A 16,370-nucleotide genomic window follows, 5' to 3' on the forward strand; every position below is an offset into this window, starting at 1 on the left:
TTTGTAAATCTACATGTTTGCCAGGCACATTTTCCTACATGGCAGAATTGCGGGAAATGAAAGATGGCGTTGAGCTTGGTCCTCGTCTCGCATCTGAATGCTCTGAGCAGGTCCCTGTCTTCTCGGGTCTGACTCTCAGTGCCGGCTGTCCTAGCGGCATTCTGGCCTCGGATCCGGCCCCTTTCTCCCTGTACATTTCAGGAATACAACCACAGCTGTTTAGTGGTTGGAAAATGAAACTGCAAGCCCACTAGAGAGGCCAGCTGTCTGTTGCTCATGTCTGCAAACCCTTGATTGATAGTGAATTTTTGAGATAAGTGAACTTCAAGCCAGCCAGATGCCAAGGGGAAGCCATCCAGGCCACCTGCTGTGTCCAAACGCCACCCTGCAGACCTTCATGCTGTTTGAGGAGGGGTCTACAGAAGACTGAACCCCGTAGCGCTTCTCAAATTTATGACACCACCAGGACTTCCCAGGGGATGAAGTCCTGGTAGAAGGACAGATGTTAGGAAGCAGAGTGCAGGCCGCTCCACCTCGCATCTTCAGTGAGCGCCCTTTGCTTGGTTAGCTCCGGCAATGTGGAAAGGAAATTCTGCAGATGTAATGGTGTGTAGGAAAGCGGTACGGTCTGCTGCTGGAAAGATCAGAGAAGAGGCCTCACCCTCTGTCACTGCCTGTCTGGTCGTTCTGCTCGTAAAATCCAGATGCCAGCTCTTGGACAGGTGCTTTCAGTGATCAGCAGTCTTGGGGAACACCTTGTTTTCACAGGCTAGCTTCAAGCTGCCAAACGTCAATTTTTTAAAAATTTTAAATATGCCGACTTTGTATGTCAATTCTGAAATTTAAATCTGGACCTCATTTTCCAGGTCAGTACAAATGAAGCGGATACTGATATGGATTTCATGATCCAAGCATGCCACATCTCGCCCTACAACAACGCCAATGAGATGCTCGACTATGCGATCATCGAGAACGTCTGCCCGACGGAGGACTCGCTGGTATTCCACACGCAGGCAGCCGACTTCCTCCCCGTGCAGGAGTGGACCAGTACAAAGAAGTTCAGCTTTACCTTCAGGTCAAAGTTCAATGAGACCATTCAGTTCCTGCACTGCCAGATAACTCCATGCTACGAGGGGCCTACTGACAGCCAAGGACTGCCCAAGGTAGACGCTATGTCCTTCCTGCCTGTGGGATGGGTCTTAATGTGGGTACTAACCTAGCCTCAATGACTGTGTGTACTAACCTTGCCTCAGAGACTGTGTGTACTAACCTAGTCTCAGTGACTGTGGGTACTAACCTAACCTCAGTGACTGTGAGTACTAACCTAACCTCAGTGACTGTGGGTACTAACCTAGTCTCAGTGACTGTGAGTACTAACCTAGCCTCAGTGACTGTGAGTACTAACCTAGCCTCAGTGACTGTGTGCTAACCTAGCCTCAGTGACTGTGAGTACTGACCTAGCCTCAGTGACTGTGGGTACTAACATGGTTTCAGTGACTGTGGGTACTAACCTGGTCTCAGTGACTGTGGTTACTAACCTGGTCTCAGTGACTGTGGGTACTGTCTCTTGACCTAAGTGTTGTCATGGGAATTGTTTCAGAAAGGCATTCCCTGGATGCTATACATTTCAGTTTTCAGTATCCTTGAACCATTTTCCCCCTTACATTACCATCACATTCTTATGTTTTAGTAGATATGACAAGGGCTTGATTTGTCTTAATACCGTGATAATTGACAGAGATGAAAAACTGGATTTAGAATTTGGTTACAATTCCCATAAAACCCATTCTGTGGGTTTGGGCAGTTGTTGAGTGTCCCTGCTAATGCACTTCCTTATGTGCTTAACGCATTCTATTCTGGTAGGCCTTCCTATTCCCATTAACAGCTACGCATTTTAATGGCTTATATAGTTTAGGGGAGGATTCCTTCATAAATTGTTCTGTAAACTCTATTTACCAAGCTGCCCACAAAGTGAAGCTAAAACCTTCCTCTGCTTGTTTTGCTTTTATCAAGAGCTGCTTGGACTTTGTACATATTTGTTTAGGAATCGCTCAAATGTGAAGAACCCAGGTGTGCTCCCTGCTACGTAGAGTCCCAAAGCACCATTCCTGAAAAGCGCATTCTGAAACGCTGTAAAATGGCAGACATAGTTCGGAAGCCATCTTTGCTGATAATTCAGCGCTGAACAGAGAGGCTGTTTTCATCCTGCGTTTTAAAATGGCTTTTGTAGAAAGACAAAGTTCCCAGACAAACCAGACGCAAGATTCACAGTGTTTGAAAATGTACAAGACGAAGGTCAGCATTAGAAGGAATGTCCTGTTCGATCACATTCACTGTCCCTCACACTGTCGTACAGGCAAGGTGTCCGCTGGTGTCCTGATGTGAAAATGTTTGTTTGCTTGTATACCACTTTGGACAAACATCTACTTATAGTTGAGTGTAAATGTGATTTATGTACGGGTCTTACCCTGCTGTGTGTGTTTGTACGTGTCTCCCGGACAGTGTATGACCCCCAACGAGGCGTGCACCTCTGCCGACTTCAGCTTCATCATGTCCATGATGATGAACGCCAAGACCATCACCCGAGCGCTGGCAGTGACATCCAACTCAAGGCCCAGAGAGGGTAGGTGCCACCCCCCACCCTGAGCACAGTACAGCGTGTCCGACACAGTGGTGGGGGCATGAGCCCCCCCAGTTTCTCAGCGTTTAAAAAAACAGGAGAGTGGGGAAAACATGATGTATCTCCAGCAGGAGGCTGCAGTTTCATTTAGCAGCCTTGAGGCCCCCCCCCCCCCCAACTCTGAGTGAGGGTGGGGGCCTGCATGGTGGGACAGGGGCTTCGATGCAGCACTGCAGCCCTGATTCTGAGCCCCTTACTATGACAGTACACACAATCCCCCCCCCCCCCCCCACATGAACCCACAAACACACCCCTTCCTTCTCTGGAATCCCGTTAGTCAATGTTATCGCCACCGTGCTCAAGCTGAGTCGCAGGGGTGAGAGTCGTTTGTTTCGCTGTGAGTTTGGGTAACCCGCCCCCCCCCCACGGATTTCTTCAACGGAAATGAGCACAGTGAAGAGGGTTCCAGCACTGGAAATGCATGTCTAGCACAAAGGCTTCTCTCAGGTGGAGATGGTAAAGAAAACAAGCGTGCTGGGCGGAGCTGTTGGCCTCTCGGCCAACCGGCACAGCAGAAGGTTGTTTAGGGGTGGGGCTACCGGACTCTTAGCCAACCCGCACAGCAGAGGATTGTTTGGGGGCTCAAACTGCAGGCACTATCCTTAAAGCAGCCACCCCCCCTCCTTTTTTGAGAGCAGTACTGAGATGGCCATTGATTTTTCAGGCATAACAAATGAGATGGGATTGTTTCAAGAGCCACACGACGTAGGGTCTCTGTCCTCCTTCCAGTCTGCTGCGATTGGTTGGGTGTCACTCCGCCCAGTGCGCGGATTCTGGGAGCGGGAGCGCGGTGCGCGCGATAAACCACGGCGAGGCGGCGGTGCCAGATGGGTGCCGTAAGGCTCAGCGTTTGCGGTTTCAGCACAAACTGAGGTCGGCCGACACGAGACGGACCCACAAGCATGACATCTCCCCTGTATCCCGCAGCATCTGAGCTTCTAAAAGATGCACTTCATCTTTAAATGAAAGCAATGAAGCAGAAAATCAAGCTAAACTAATCAGCTAAAATTAGGTTAACAAAAATAGTTTACAGACTCGGGGACACACAGGGCAGGCTTTGTTTGTTATCTCGCGCTCACAGAGCGCTTCATTACGCTTTTTTTCCAAGGCGGCATTGAGGTATTGTCAGAGCGAGGTCAGAGGTCAGGTGCCCCCCCCCCACCTCTCGCTGTGGTCTCCCCCTGGTCTGGGAAGCCCCTAAACAGCCCAGTGGCCAGCTGAGCCGTGCTTTCCCCACACAGAGGCCCAGCATGAGGGAGTCTCTGTTCCCTCGGCTGCCTTTGCCTGGCCTGCCACAGGACCCAGGGCACCACGGTACCCCTTACCAAGAATAGCTCCCATTGTCCCACATATTTAATCCCATACCGGCTCTGTCCAGCTCACAAAAAGCCACAAAGAAAGTCCTCACAAAAGTGCCATTATATCAGTGACGGGGACATAACTACGGCAACTGTGCCTTTAATGTCACGCATGTCGTGGTTTAAACCGGCAGATCAGATATCGACTTAATAAGGCGAATACTTTGATAGGGGGTTACATAAACCCCAAGGGGCAGAGCGGGATGCGGATGCATGTCTTTTGGTCGATAAGGACCTGCCTTTGACTCCGAGCTTCTGCGCAGTAAAATCAAACTCCCAGCTAAGTAACTTAAAATTGTTCTCAGAGCATTTACTAAACATTTACTAAGGGCTCGCTTAGGTTCGGAGCTGTCTCAGTGACACTCTGTTTCTTACCCTGCACATGGCAGGTGACACTGCATCAATGCTTGTCCTTACAGTGAATTCTCTCCTGTTTCAGAACCTCCCTCTGTGGTAGATCCTAGTGAGCCCTCGCAGCCTATCTGTAAGTACTCCTGGGTTTACAGAAAGTCCGGGCGGTGAGCTGGGCATGTCGGTGTAACGTAGAACTGTCTGCTACGATGAAACAGCGAACTCTCCTTGGCCCGCAGCTCCAGCGCACGTGCTGAACACCGCCACCGTGGTCGGGATCGCCTTCACAGCTTTTGTCATCGGCGCTCTGCTGACGGGAATCTTGTGGTTCATATATTCGCACACAGGTGAGTGATTCGCTGGGATGGGTCTTCTCGATACCGGTCGAAGCGCCTGTGGAGATCTAGGCAAAATCCACCATCGATGCCCCCTGTCTGTCACAAAGCTATACTGGCTTACTGAGCTGTGTGTCGGACACCTTGTGGACAGACTGGCCCTCGGTGTTCTAACCCTAACCTCCCGCAGACATGAAGGTCGTCCTTAGCTATGAGTAAAATTTTAAAATGGCAGCTCTTCGTTTTTACATACACTCACCCTCTAATCTCATGGTGCATTTTGCGAACGTGTTCCTGGCAGCATTTTTAAGGCAGCGTTATTGATGTTTAGAGGTCGCTCAACAAGATCAAAGTCTGTAACTGTAAATGATCAAAGTATACTACATTTCGGCCAAACTTTTATGAAAGCAAAATGGCAACAGCAGCAAAGAATACTTGTTTACCTTCAAAAAAGAGAGCGGAGTGTGACACTATGATGGAATATTTAAGCTGGGCACAGCCTAGTTTAGTCACCCACCGCGGGTGATATTTGTCAGTGTCATGGGTCCTTCCTTTGCTTGCTAGCAAAAATGTGCTGAAATTGACATTTTTTTTGCAGTTTATCATCAAGAGCGCTTTCTACCATATTTCTTAGCATTTAGCATTAAAATATCAAGAACCATAACAATCTGAGAATGTGAAACTTAAATTTGTGACAAAAGAACAAAAGGCATTCTTTAAAAAAGTTTGGTTTGCAAGGTTGCTACCTTTTAATTAACAGTATTTTCATGGCCTAAACAATAATTGACACTTTATTGATGACTGGGGGGGGGATTACCTTTTATACCACCTACCCCCCAACTTACTCCAAGCTGGTTGAGAGCAAACTGGCTGTGGATGGCAGCTACCCCCTAGCAGCACTCAGGGGGGGGCCTGGCAGATGTACCCAGGTGAGGCTTGAACCAGCAACCTTTTGATTACAGGCACAGACACTTAGGCATGTGCCACCACCCACCCAAAACCAAACTTAATGTAAAATAAATACATTTATGTCACAAGAATATAAGAACTATCTTAAACGTTACCGGACTTTTGCTTGATATTTCATGGCCGATTTTCAAAGGGTCTCGTGTGTGTGGCATGATGGTGTAGTGGTTAGCACTGGTGCTGCACACCTCTGGGACCAGCGTTCAAATCCTGGGTTGCTTCCATTGTTCTCCCAGTCTTGTCATGGGGTTTGCTCTGGCCAAAGAAAGTGTCATAGAATTTAACCATCTGAAAATAATAATTGATACTTTAATGATGACTAGGGGGAAAGTACCTTTTATGACACTTCTGTGTGGACTCTGGGTCTTCGTGTTAGACACGTATGTAAAACCCTGGCATTTCTCTTTGTTTTTGTTCACGATGTTTGTAAATGCCAGTTTCCGAGTCCCTGGCGGAAGGTAACTGGGTAGACTGAACTCAATAAGGAACGTCAAGGGCCAAGTATTTTTCCACGTGTGCCTCATTGAAGCACATCCTGTTTCTCGGCTGATGCTAGCCCTTTGTCTTTTGTCCAGTGGATTGTTTGTGGGGTGAGGCCCCCTTACTTGTATTCATAGAACCAGCGCAGTGGGAATCCCCCCTCTCTCCCCCCCTCCCCAGCAGTAACCATGACCACAGAAGCCTGCACAAGAAAAGACAATCCAGCCTCTGGATGCCAGGTCCATTCCTCTCTCCCCGGGGTGCAAAAGTCAACGTTGCATCCTGGCCGGTGTCTCCATTCTGTCTCACTTCTCGGCCGTCGATATGCATATCCGTCCTTTAACTGGTCTGCTGGGAAAAACCCCTAATTCCCTGTCAGGACAGAAGGACGGCCTTGTCCTGCTTTGCTCGGCTCAGATCCATCAAGAGAAACCCCTTAGATAAACAGGGTGGAGCCCGTTCACAGCGTAATGAGGATCTTTGACAGCTGTGTCACATCAAAAGGCCAGCCGGCCAAAGGCAGAGAACCTTAGCATCTTCCTGCTGAAAGGTCAATGCCGTACTTGACCCTGCAAATGCTTCGCGATGAGTCATTGAAGCTACTGTGCACACAGCTGCCCGTCGGTCTAGTGGCATCAAGGCGAAACCATCTGCAGCTCCTTGGGCGTCTCCCAAGCAGCTTGGTATCACTGTTCTTCAGTTGCGCAGTGTTTCCTTGAGAAGGGTCTCATTCACGCGGTCTGTGAGAGGTGCAGCCATTTTGGCTCCATTTCTTAGTCATTTTTAAACTATAACTTGATCATTCTGAAGGATAATTTATAGGAGGAGACATCTGAAAAGATCTGTAGCAAAGAAGTTGGGAGGATTCCTACGATTTAACATGGTTTTCATCTGGCACAATGCACTGTGTTGTCTGCAGTGTGACAGTGTTACGCAGGGCCTTCATGGACTGGGAAGTTCTCCTACCGTTGAACTTCATGGCCGACAAGGATAAAACTTCAATGAGGAGGATGACACTTCTCCTTTTCCATCTCCAACATCCATGACCTCCTGTCAGAGCTGGGAAAGCAATTACTTTTTGTTTTTTCACAGTGAGATGTCCAAACATGGACATTTTGTGAGACTTCAGTGTCCTTTATTTTTGAAAGTTTAAAAAAAAAAATCCAAAGCTATTTAAAATATCATCTAAAGTTTTTCAAAACAGCAAGACGTTCTCTTAAAATAGCCCCGTGGTTCTCTGGAGGCTAAAGAAAATCAGCCACAAATGCTAGAAACAATACAGTTTACATACATTTGGGCAGCTTCTCCAAACTCTGCGGACGATGCCTTCTTTAAATATCACAAAGGATTGTGGGAGCCGTGACCTTCATCGCCGCGGTGACGGCTCATTCCCGCCCTAGCAGGGAAGTCAGAAGCTAGGAGAGGAGCGTTCTGCTTTAATGGTCTGTTACGGAGATGTGGCAGCCAGTGATAAAGTGCCACTGTGTCTGGCCTTCAAACCGTTTTGTGAAATTAGAAATGGTGGAAGATATGAGAGGACATCTGGCCCAGGATCGTCAAGCCACGAAGCGAGCTCTGGGAGGCAGCTGGAAACAGTGTGGCCGTTGGGAGAGGCTCGTTTGATCTACACCCTCAGTTGTGGCGCAGGTGCTTCTCTCACAGGAACACAGCCCCCAGATGAGCCCTTGGAGACGTCGGAACCTCACACATTGCATAACTGTGTCAACTAAAGACTTTCTGATTCCATCAAGCAAAGTTTTGACATTAAGGAGACCTTCTGAAAACAGCTAATGAAGCACCGAGTGTGACATTCTTATCAGATGACTTCCTGTTGTCTCGAGGATTGTTTACTAGAACTAGTCCGCAGCTGGAATATTTTGAAAAAGTAGCCGAAGACTTAAACTTCTATAACATATGCGAATACCGTGTATGAGTGAAGAATATAAGTATTATTTTAAAAAATGTACAGATGACTCCACGATCCAGATGAAAGAATATTTCATATAAACATACTTATGGCTCTTTTGTGGTTGTCCACCTTGAGTGCCTTTAAATATAAGTGCTGCTCCTCAAGAGTTTAAAAAACAAAACAAAAAAAAAACAGACCTTCTTTTGAACCTTTATCCAGATGTGGCTTCTTTACATCTCCTTCATGGATGCTGAGAGGTATGTGAAAGCCATTGCAGACCGCGCCTGGAAAGGTCACTCCGAGTGCGGATCACCGGCCTGCAACGGGCTGCCCTCCACAGCCGGGCCCATCAAACACGTTCTCCGCGTCGAGAGGGGGCCACTCTGTCATTCAACATGGCTCCGTTTGTAAAGGGCTTTAATCTGAGCCCCAAGCATCCAACACGCTGCAGAAGTGAGGGCCGGTCCTGCTACAGAAGCTGTAGTGAAGCCTGCAGCAGAGCAGAGATCAGCGTAACCGGGGGTTTGGCTGCGTCACCTTCAGCGGGTGCTCAGGCATCGCTGGGTCCTTTGTGTCTCCATTTAAACCCCAGAAAGCCGATTTAAATTAATTAAAAGCCAGAAACAAATATGTAAAATGACAAAAGGGACGATCTTAATAATCATGGGTCTGCAAGCCGCACGCAGGACGTGACCGTCTCAGACTCCATCACACAGTCAGTCATGGCAACAAACCTGGATGTCAAATTCAACCAGAGGTTGTTTCTTCTGCTCAGTCTTTAAAAGGAGGTGCACAGTCATGGGGGTGGGGGTCCCTCAGGAGCTGTTTTTAGCTAGGCCTTTTGTTCAGGCTTGGCAGAGCATCTCAGATCAGAGGAGAGGATGGGGCCAGCTTTCGGGGGGGGGGCACACCTCTTTTTTTCTCAGGAGGGGAATAACGGGCCCCCCTTCACACAGGGGACTTCGGCCTGCCCTCGTTCGACCATCCAGGAAGACGGCCCAGTCACAAACAACCAGAGGAAGGAGAGTGTTCCTGCACGCAGCGTGTAGCATGCCAAAAATTTCAAATAAACAAACAGCTTTTTCCCCAAATGCTTGTAATCCCTATGCCAGGCAAACATTCCAAAGAAATATGCTTTTTTTTAATTGCCCTGAATAAAATGGAAGATCCTCTTTCACAACATGGAAAAATGAGGATGAATGTGCATTTGGAGTGAAATGAAGAGAGCAGGCCTGACAGGCGGGAAGGGAGTCGCGGGCCAGAATGGCATGGAGAGAGCGGCGGGGAGAGAGCGGCGGGGAGAGAGTGGCGGGTCCACCTGGTGGGGAGAGAGCGGCGGGGAGAGAGTGGCGGGGAGAGAGCGGCGGGGAAAGAGCGGCGGAGAGAGAGCGGCGGAGAGAGAGCGGCGGGGAGAGAGCGGCGGGGAAAGAGCGGCGGGGAAAGAGCGGCGGGTACACCTGATGGGGAGAGAGCGGCGGGGAGAGAGCGGCGGGGAGAGAGCGGCGGGGAGAGAGCGGCGGAGAGAGAGCGGCGGAGAGAGAGTGGCGGGTCCACCTGGTGGGGAGAGAGTGGCGGGGAGAGAGCGGCGGGGAGAGAGCGGCGGGTACACCTGGTGGGGAGAGAGCGGCGGGGAAAGAGTGGCGGGTACACCTGGTGGGGAGAGAGCAGCGGGTCCACCTGGTCTCATCAGGACGTGTTAAATCCAGCCCGGGGGGTTACCCATCGGGCCCTTCTGTCTTCACAGACCCCACTGCATGTGGGGCTTGTCTTCTCTGCTCCAAGCCATCCCTGCATTAATTGGGCTGTTTCACCAAAACAATACCACTGTGGTCTTGACTGGTGACAGCATGGTAGCTGCATTATTAGAAAGGGACCTGGGTGGGAGAGAGAGCACTGAGGAGCACGGCGGCTAGCCTCAGCCCCAGCCTCATGTGTTATACCAGTTTTTATCAATGAGTTTAGACAACACTCAGGAATTGTCCTTCCATGAAAGCAGAAACTCCGCGACCTTTTCTGTTGGCCTGACGGGGTCCAGCCTGCTGGTGTTTCATGCGGCACATCCCCTTCTTCTCCTATTCCCCCTCCAGGTGAGACGGCCGGCCGGCAGCAGGTGCCCCAGTCCCAGCCAGCCTCGGAGAGCAGCAGCGCCGCCCACAGCATCGGCAGCACGCAGAGCACGCCCTGCTCCAGCAGCAGCACTGCCTAGCCCTCATGCGCCCACCAGCGGTGCGGCCGGGGGGGGCATTTCTCGACATGCGCATTCCTGGGATGAAAGGGATTACTTTGGATTGTTCTTTAAAAGAGAGAACAGCCCCCCCCCCATTCAATGTGTTTTTATGGTTCTGCAACCAAAGAACGACGATCACCTGACACACTGTGGTTCGGAGCCTGAAATGCTGCCCCGCCATCCGATAAAAGCTGTGAGGGAACCGATGCAGATGGTTCTGTATATGCAGGATCTAAGGAGAAAGCAGCAGAACGCCAGTCAGATTTTAAATCGCTTCTTGGGGGGGGCGGGGCCATAAAAAGCTGTCCATCTAAATCTATATAGATGAATGTCTGATAAAGAATAGGGATATCTGTAATTATGTTAATAATATAGATTCTATTGCTGTCAATATTGTAAATAAGTCAAATTTTAACCTTTAAAAATGGCCAAACATTATTTTCAACAAATAATTATTTAAGTTTGTTAAACATACTACAACAGGACTAGGCAACCCTGATCCTGGGGGGCTGCTACCCACCCAGTTTTCCGACCTTCCGGAGGAGTTCCCACCTGCCTGAGATCAGCTGTGGTTCATCAGAGACCAGGTGGGATGGAAAACCTGCTGGATACTGGCAGTCCGGGACCACGGTCGCCTGCCCCTCTGCTCCAGTGTCTTACATCATACTGTCTCCCGATTGGGCATTAAACAAAAAAAATATATATAGTAATTGCTTCAGATATAATGTGACTTTTCTGGGTCTTATGCCACTATCTCCTACGACATGCTCGCGTGTCCATGTGTCTGATCTAGGGCTTGTCCGTTAAGCTGAACGTCTGTGCCTGTATTCCCACCTGGACAGGTCATGTGACCTTTTCACTCCTCACCGACATTAGATAATGTATCTTGGAATTCAGGCGCTCTGCCCACGTTGCGATACAGGGATCGTAGAGGCGCTCGTTTGCTGTGACGCCACCGGGAAAATCCATTTAGGGCGTTTGTCCCTTTGAACATTCGCATCTTTGTAGCCTTTGCAGACAGAGGGGGCCATCGCGTTGCTCCCAGAATCCCGAGCGAGCCGTTCAGCAAGCGACGGTTACTGTCTCTGATTCTCATGATGTATGTGTGTGTGTGTGAGTAAGTAAGTGAGCTCTGAGTATTTACCACGGATGATATGTATTCTTAGTTTACTATACATGCATGTAAACGTCGTCATCATAAGCATGCTGAACCCACTGCCACTCATTTAATCGTTTTTTGGACCTTAAAGTGATGGGAAATTTTGGAAGTTTGATATATTTGTACTAATCATACAATGTATATATGTGAAACAAAGATATATTTAGACTAACTGTTTGCATAAACCGTTAGAATTAGCTGTACAACAGTGTTACCACCTGCAGACCTTATAGATTGTATATTAACGCAAAAGCTTTTTAAGTCCAGTGTTTAAAACCTGTATAGGGGTCTTCAGAGAAGACCAGAGAGTATTTTAGTAACATGTATATTTTTATTGTTTTGTGGGTCGTTTGTATAGAGGTATATAAAGTATATGTTTTAAGGTATGTACCTGAGAGCCAGCATATCCCATTCTGTTCGTACTGTGAATCTTTGCCCGCTGTTGTATTCTTCTACTGCTACGTTGTATTGTGTCGCTCCCCCTTCCCCATGTCTGGGTTCCGTGCCGCATCTGGAAAGGCTTTTAAACAGAAAGGTGATTGGAGCCGTGCTGACCGAAGCGTGGTCAGTCCGACCCGCTGTCAGGCAGCCGCAGAAAACACGTCCTTCAGACAGGTGTGTGCCGCCCAGCTCAATGTTTGTGTAGCTTATTTGCACCTGATATTTGTTGTTTGTTTTTTTTTGGGAGGGGATGGGGGTATCGTGTTCTTTGTCATAGCTATTGGATGCTACAATCAGTCATTTAGACGTCTTGTAATCGATAAAAGCACTATTATTTAGCAGTTCACTACCCATGTTGAATGAATGAATGTTACATTTATATAGCGCTTTAACACGCCCAGTGCGCTTTACAGAACCAATGCGGGGCCACTGCAAACAAGTCCCCTGTGTAGCCCCCACCTGGGTAATGCGCCGGCAGCCAATCTGCGCCAGTACACTCACCACACTAGCTAAGGTGGTGAAGCGGCAGGTGAGAATTCACCAGCTAGATGATTAGGGGGCCAGACGCAAAAGGGCCACAGTGGGCTATTTTTGTTACCTTCAGAGTTTTGTTCGCAGCTATTTTAAAAGTGAGGCTGTGAAAGGATTGGAGTGGCTGTGAAAAGCCAGCTGTGGTGTTTTTTGAGGAACATACGTCGAAGCTTCTCATTTTCTGAAAGCCAGTCGCAGAGCCAGCATCTACTTGCGGCCACGCCACGTTCCTTGTTGACCGGTGGCTCCTTAATGTCGGAGATCTCCTGGGTTTAAGCTGAAGGGATGCAGGCCCTCCGCAGGCTCAAAGGAGATGGACGAAACAGCCAGAGGCCTGACAGGGGCTACAGCGAGCTCCTCTCTCCAGATGTGAGATTCTCGTCAAGTTCCAATAACCCCCTCAGAGGAGGAAGCCTGTGGTCTGTTGTGATGGTATTGATCAGTCCTAGTGACAGTGATATCATGGGAAGTGTGTGTGTGTGGGGGGGGGTGTTGTGAAATCTCTTGTCTAAATTGCCACATGCGAAAGGCCCTGAGCTGGAGTGGGGGGTGATGAGGTATTACCATGGCTGGCAGCTGCCTTTATGGGGGGGGGCATCCCAGCAGATTACCCCCAGGCCCTTTCGCTTGGAGCAGACTCAGGATTGTATATTTGGTTTCTGAGTCTTTTTAACTGTCTACCTCATTTTTATTTCATTTCTTTTGAGAGGGTTTGTTTTGTGAGACTCTAATTGTGGCAACAAGCAGGTGTACCGAGTATTTTTTTAAGGGAGTTCGAATCCTGAGAGATTATGAATCCAAGGTCTTGTGTTTATATTGGCAAATGGGTCTATTTCATTGTGGGGGGGTGGGGGGGGTGGAATGTAAACCACAATATGTATAACACTTTGAGTGCCAACCAAAGCAAAAGTCCGAGGCCAGTTTGGACGTCCCTAAAGCTTTGCATTTGCTTTCAGTGCAGTTTGCGTTGTACAATCTTCGCTGTAAATATGCACATCTTTTATATGCAAAATAAAGCCGCATTACCTTCCACGAAATGTCCCGTCGTCTTGTCTGTTTCCAACCTGACAGTCAGACTCATTAATTCTGCAGGAACGCAAGAATAACCAGAGCTGCACTGTCCAATGGCGTGCCGGCTTCTTGGCTGCGGATGGCCAACCGGGTTACATCTTGGAGACCCTGGAGGGAGGTGACCTCTGACCCCAGAGCAACCCTCCTTAGAACACTGGGATTGAGAGAGATAGTGTATGGGGGGGTGTAACGGCACAGCTGGTCTGTCTCCCATTTCTGTGATGCCATTATTTAAACAAACCTGTGGGGGGGATGTTTCGTTAGGAGATGGCTAAATGGGCTTTTTACGCAGTTACACATAATGCCCACATCTGGAAATATTTTGTTAGCAATCTATATTCGCATAGCTGGAAGTGGATCAATAAATTGGACCTGGCCTGACAGCAAGCTGAGGGCTCGCCACCTCAGCTACTGATGGAGGCTACGTGTGATTAGCCTACGAGCTTTACGACATGCAAACTCCCACGGGGGTCCACACTTTCATTACCTACTTTAATTAATTAGCAATTAAACACCCTGCCGGCACCTGGATTCGGGTTTTGTGAAAGCGGCCATGGTTGGGTGGGGGGTGGGGAGACGGCACTGCTTGCGTACAGAGCACTGCAGACGGAGCAGGTGCTGCTGGTGTCACAGAGCCAGACGTCTGATTAGAAAGCGAACCTGAATTCCTCAAAGCCAGCAGCTGCACACCGGCTAGCAAACAGCCGATTTTATGCATGACAGCCTGCAGGACTCCTGGTTAAAAGCAGCTGGTGGGCTACTGCCAGCTTTAGCTTGTAGCTATAATTAGCGGGAACCCAGAGTTAGTGCGTACCCAGGGTTAGCAAACAGCCAGAGTTAGTGCGTACCCAGGGTTAGCAAACAGCCAGAGTTAGTGCGTACCCAGGGTTAGCAAACAGCCAGAGTTAGCATGTACCCAGTAGCCTGTACTACAAAGCGGGGTTACTGGCTTATCGGGGTAACTTGTCGGATATAAGGTACCACAGTTTAAATGGACTTCATATTTGTTCACTTGCATTTTGTCCAGACTACCTTAAGTTTGACAAGCTAGTAACCCCGCATCATAGTACAGGCCACAGGGTTAGCACATACCCAGGGTTAGCGCGTAGCCAGGGTTAGCACATACCCATGGTTAGCACGTAGCCAGTTTAACAAGAGGAAACATGCTCAGGCTTGTGATCTTATAAAAACCATCAGTTTAAACACCTGTTCCTGAGTGACAGGCCCGGGCACCGTCTCTCCGCAGGCCCTCTGTGAAGCCTTGCAGCTGGCTCATCTCTGCCTGGACTTTGTGGTTCAGCATAATTACGTTATGTGGGCCAGTCTGGTTTGTCTCTGGCCAGATTTCAGATCCTTATAGTGAAAGGCAGTGGTTTGGGGAACTACATTACACAACGGCACTCTCTCCACCAGGCTGGATCCCGCCCGAGATCACATGGCCCTCATCTGCTCTCAGCAGGGGTGTTTTCCGAAGCTGCTTTTTGCCAAGACGGAGCGAACACCCACAGCGATCCCTTTGGCTAAAGCGTGAAAGGAACCATGACCCGGTTTGGTCTGGTCACGCTTGCTTCATCGCAGGACAATGGGCCCATTCTCGGTTTGCGGTGCGGAACTATCCTTCATCCATTTAACAGGAACAAGCTGGATCTCGACCTTCACCATAGGGCTGGTGAGTCAGAAGCTTATAGTGCAGGTACAGTGTATAATGTGTGGTTTTGCCTACTACTTCTATTGTTTTCTCCACATTTGGGCCCCACATACCTTCACATACAGCATCGCTAAAGCTTACTTCAGAAGGGTCTTTGAGCTGTGGGTGCAGAGTTTGAGAGGGTAGCATGATGAAGTGTGGGAGCCTCACTGAGATTCAGTTTCTGTTAGGGGGGGGGGGGTGGTCCCTCCTGAATCCAGCACCAGTGAGCTTCCACATGCATCTTCATGTGTTCTTAACAGCTGCCACGCCCACCCTTCCCTGTAGGGATGCCTTCATCACTCTGCCCCCTTTTGGTCAGATTCACTCATGACACAGTCTGAGATCTAAGAAGTCAGCACCTGCCTCTCCAAGTTAAGAGTACGTTCTTTGTTAAACAGGCCCTGGGTGACCAGGCATCCTTATCAAGAGAAAGACCAATTGTTTTGAAGTCGTCTCTAAAAATCTCTTTTGGGTTCCAGATGTTTGGTTCCAGTGTCACAAAAGCGCCACCCCCCCCCCCTCCAGATGTTACACAGGCTCTCATTCTGCAGATCGGGCTTATTCATATTCAGAATAATGTCTCACTGTCAAACTAGTGTGAAACCAGTCTGAAAAGGTTTTATCCAGCGCTGCAGGAGCAGATGGGTGCCAGGACAGCTAAACAGTATCCCGGCTTTGGGTACCAGTCAGCTGAGTCGCTCCTCACCAGCCTCCAGGGTATGAGAAACTGTCACATGTCCCATCGAGAGGATCACAGCCCCAAAGGCTCAGCTGCGATTCTTTAAAATAACTAAAAGACACAAAAAAAATAAAAAAAGTTGTGAAAAACAGGCCACAGCTTGTCTGGTCCTGGTTGGTCTGAAACGTTCCAGTGGGCTCTGAGGTCTCGGGTCTCTCAGAAAGCTCGAGCTACACGGGGTCTAGCTCTGCTACCCCCAATATGAGGTGTCCACTCGCCTGGGTTCTGCTTCCTTTCAAACGCACTGTGTGGTGTCCCTCTCATCACATATCCTTAAGTCACAGATACCAGCTCGGGGGGGGGGGGGGGGGGGGGGGGGGAAGGAGGGGGCATTCAGCAAGCTGGGGCTTGGAGGGGGCAAGTACTCAACTACACCCTGTTATTAACATATCCCAGGGCGAGCCAGGCCTGGAGGTAATTAGCAGAGCCCACA

The 16,370-nt window shown here is 49.1% G+C and overlaps 1 protein-coding gene across 1 annotated transcript in view; it reads left to right on the forward strand.

The window, feature by feature from the left end:
- The window catches only part of tgfbr3 (transforming growth factor, beta receptor III), a 65,679-nt gene extending 52,205 nt beyond the window's left edge, over nt 1–13,474 (forward strand). The window contains exons 13-17 of the mRNA XM_048989067.1: nt 867–1,163; nt 2,503–2,623; nt 4,478–4,522; nt 4,629–4,736; nt 10,167–13,474. Of these exons, the coding sequence (XP_048845024.1) occupies nt 867–1,163; nt 2,503–2,623; nt 4,478–4,522; nt 4,629–4,736; nt 10,167–10,285 (690 nt within the window). The 3' untranslated portion in view covers nt 10,286–13,474. The remainder of the gene's footprint in view (nt 1–866; nt 1,164–2,502; nt 2,624–4,477; nt 4,523–4,628; nt 4,737–10,166) is intronic.
- Nucleotides 13,475–16,370: the final 2,896 nt, after the last annotated feature.

Source organism: Brienomyrus brachyistius, chromosome 21, assembly GCF_023856365.1.
Source record: "Brienomyrus brachyistius isolate T26 chromosome 21, BBRACH_0.4, whole genome shotgun sequence".
In the NCBI taxonomy this organism is placed as follows: Eukaryota; Metazoa; Chordata; class Actinopteri; order Osteoglossiformes; family Mormyridae; genus Brienomyrus; species Brienomyrus brachyistius.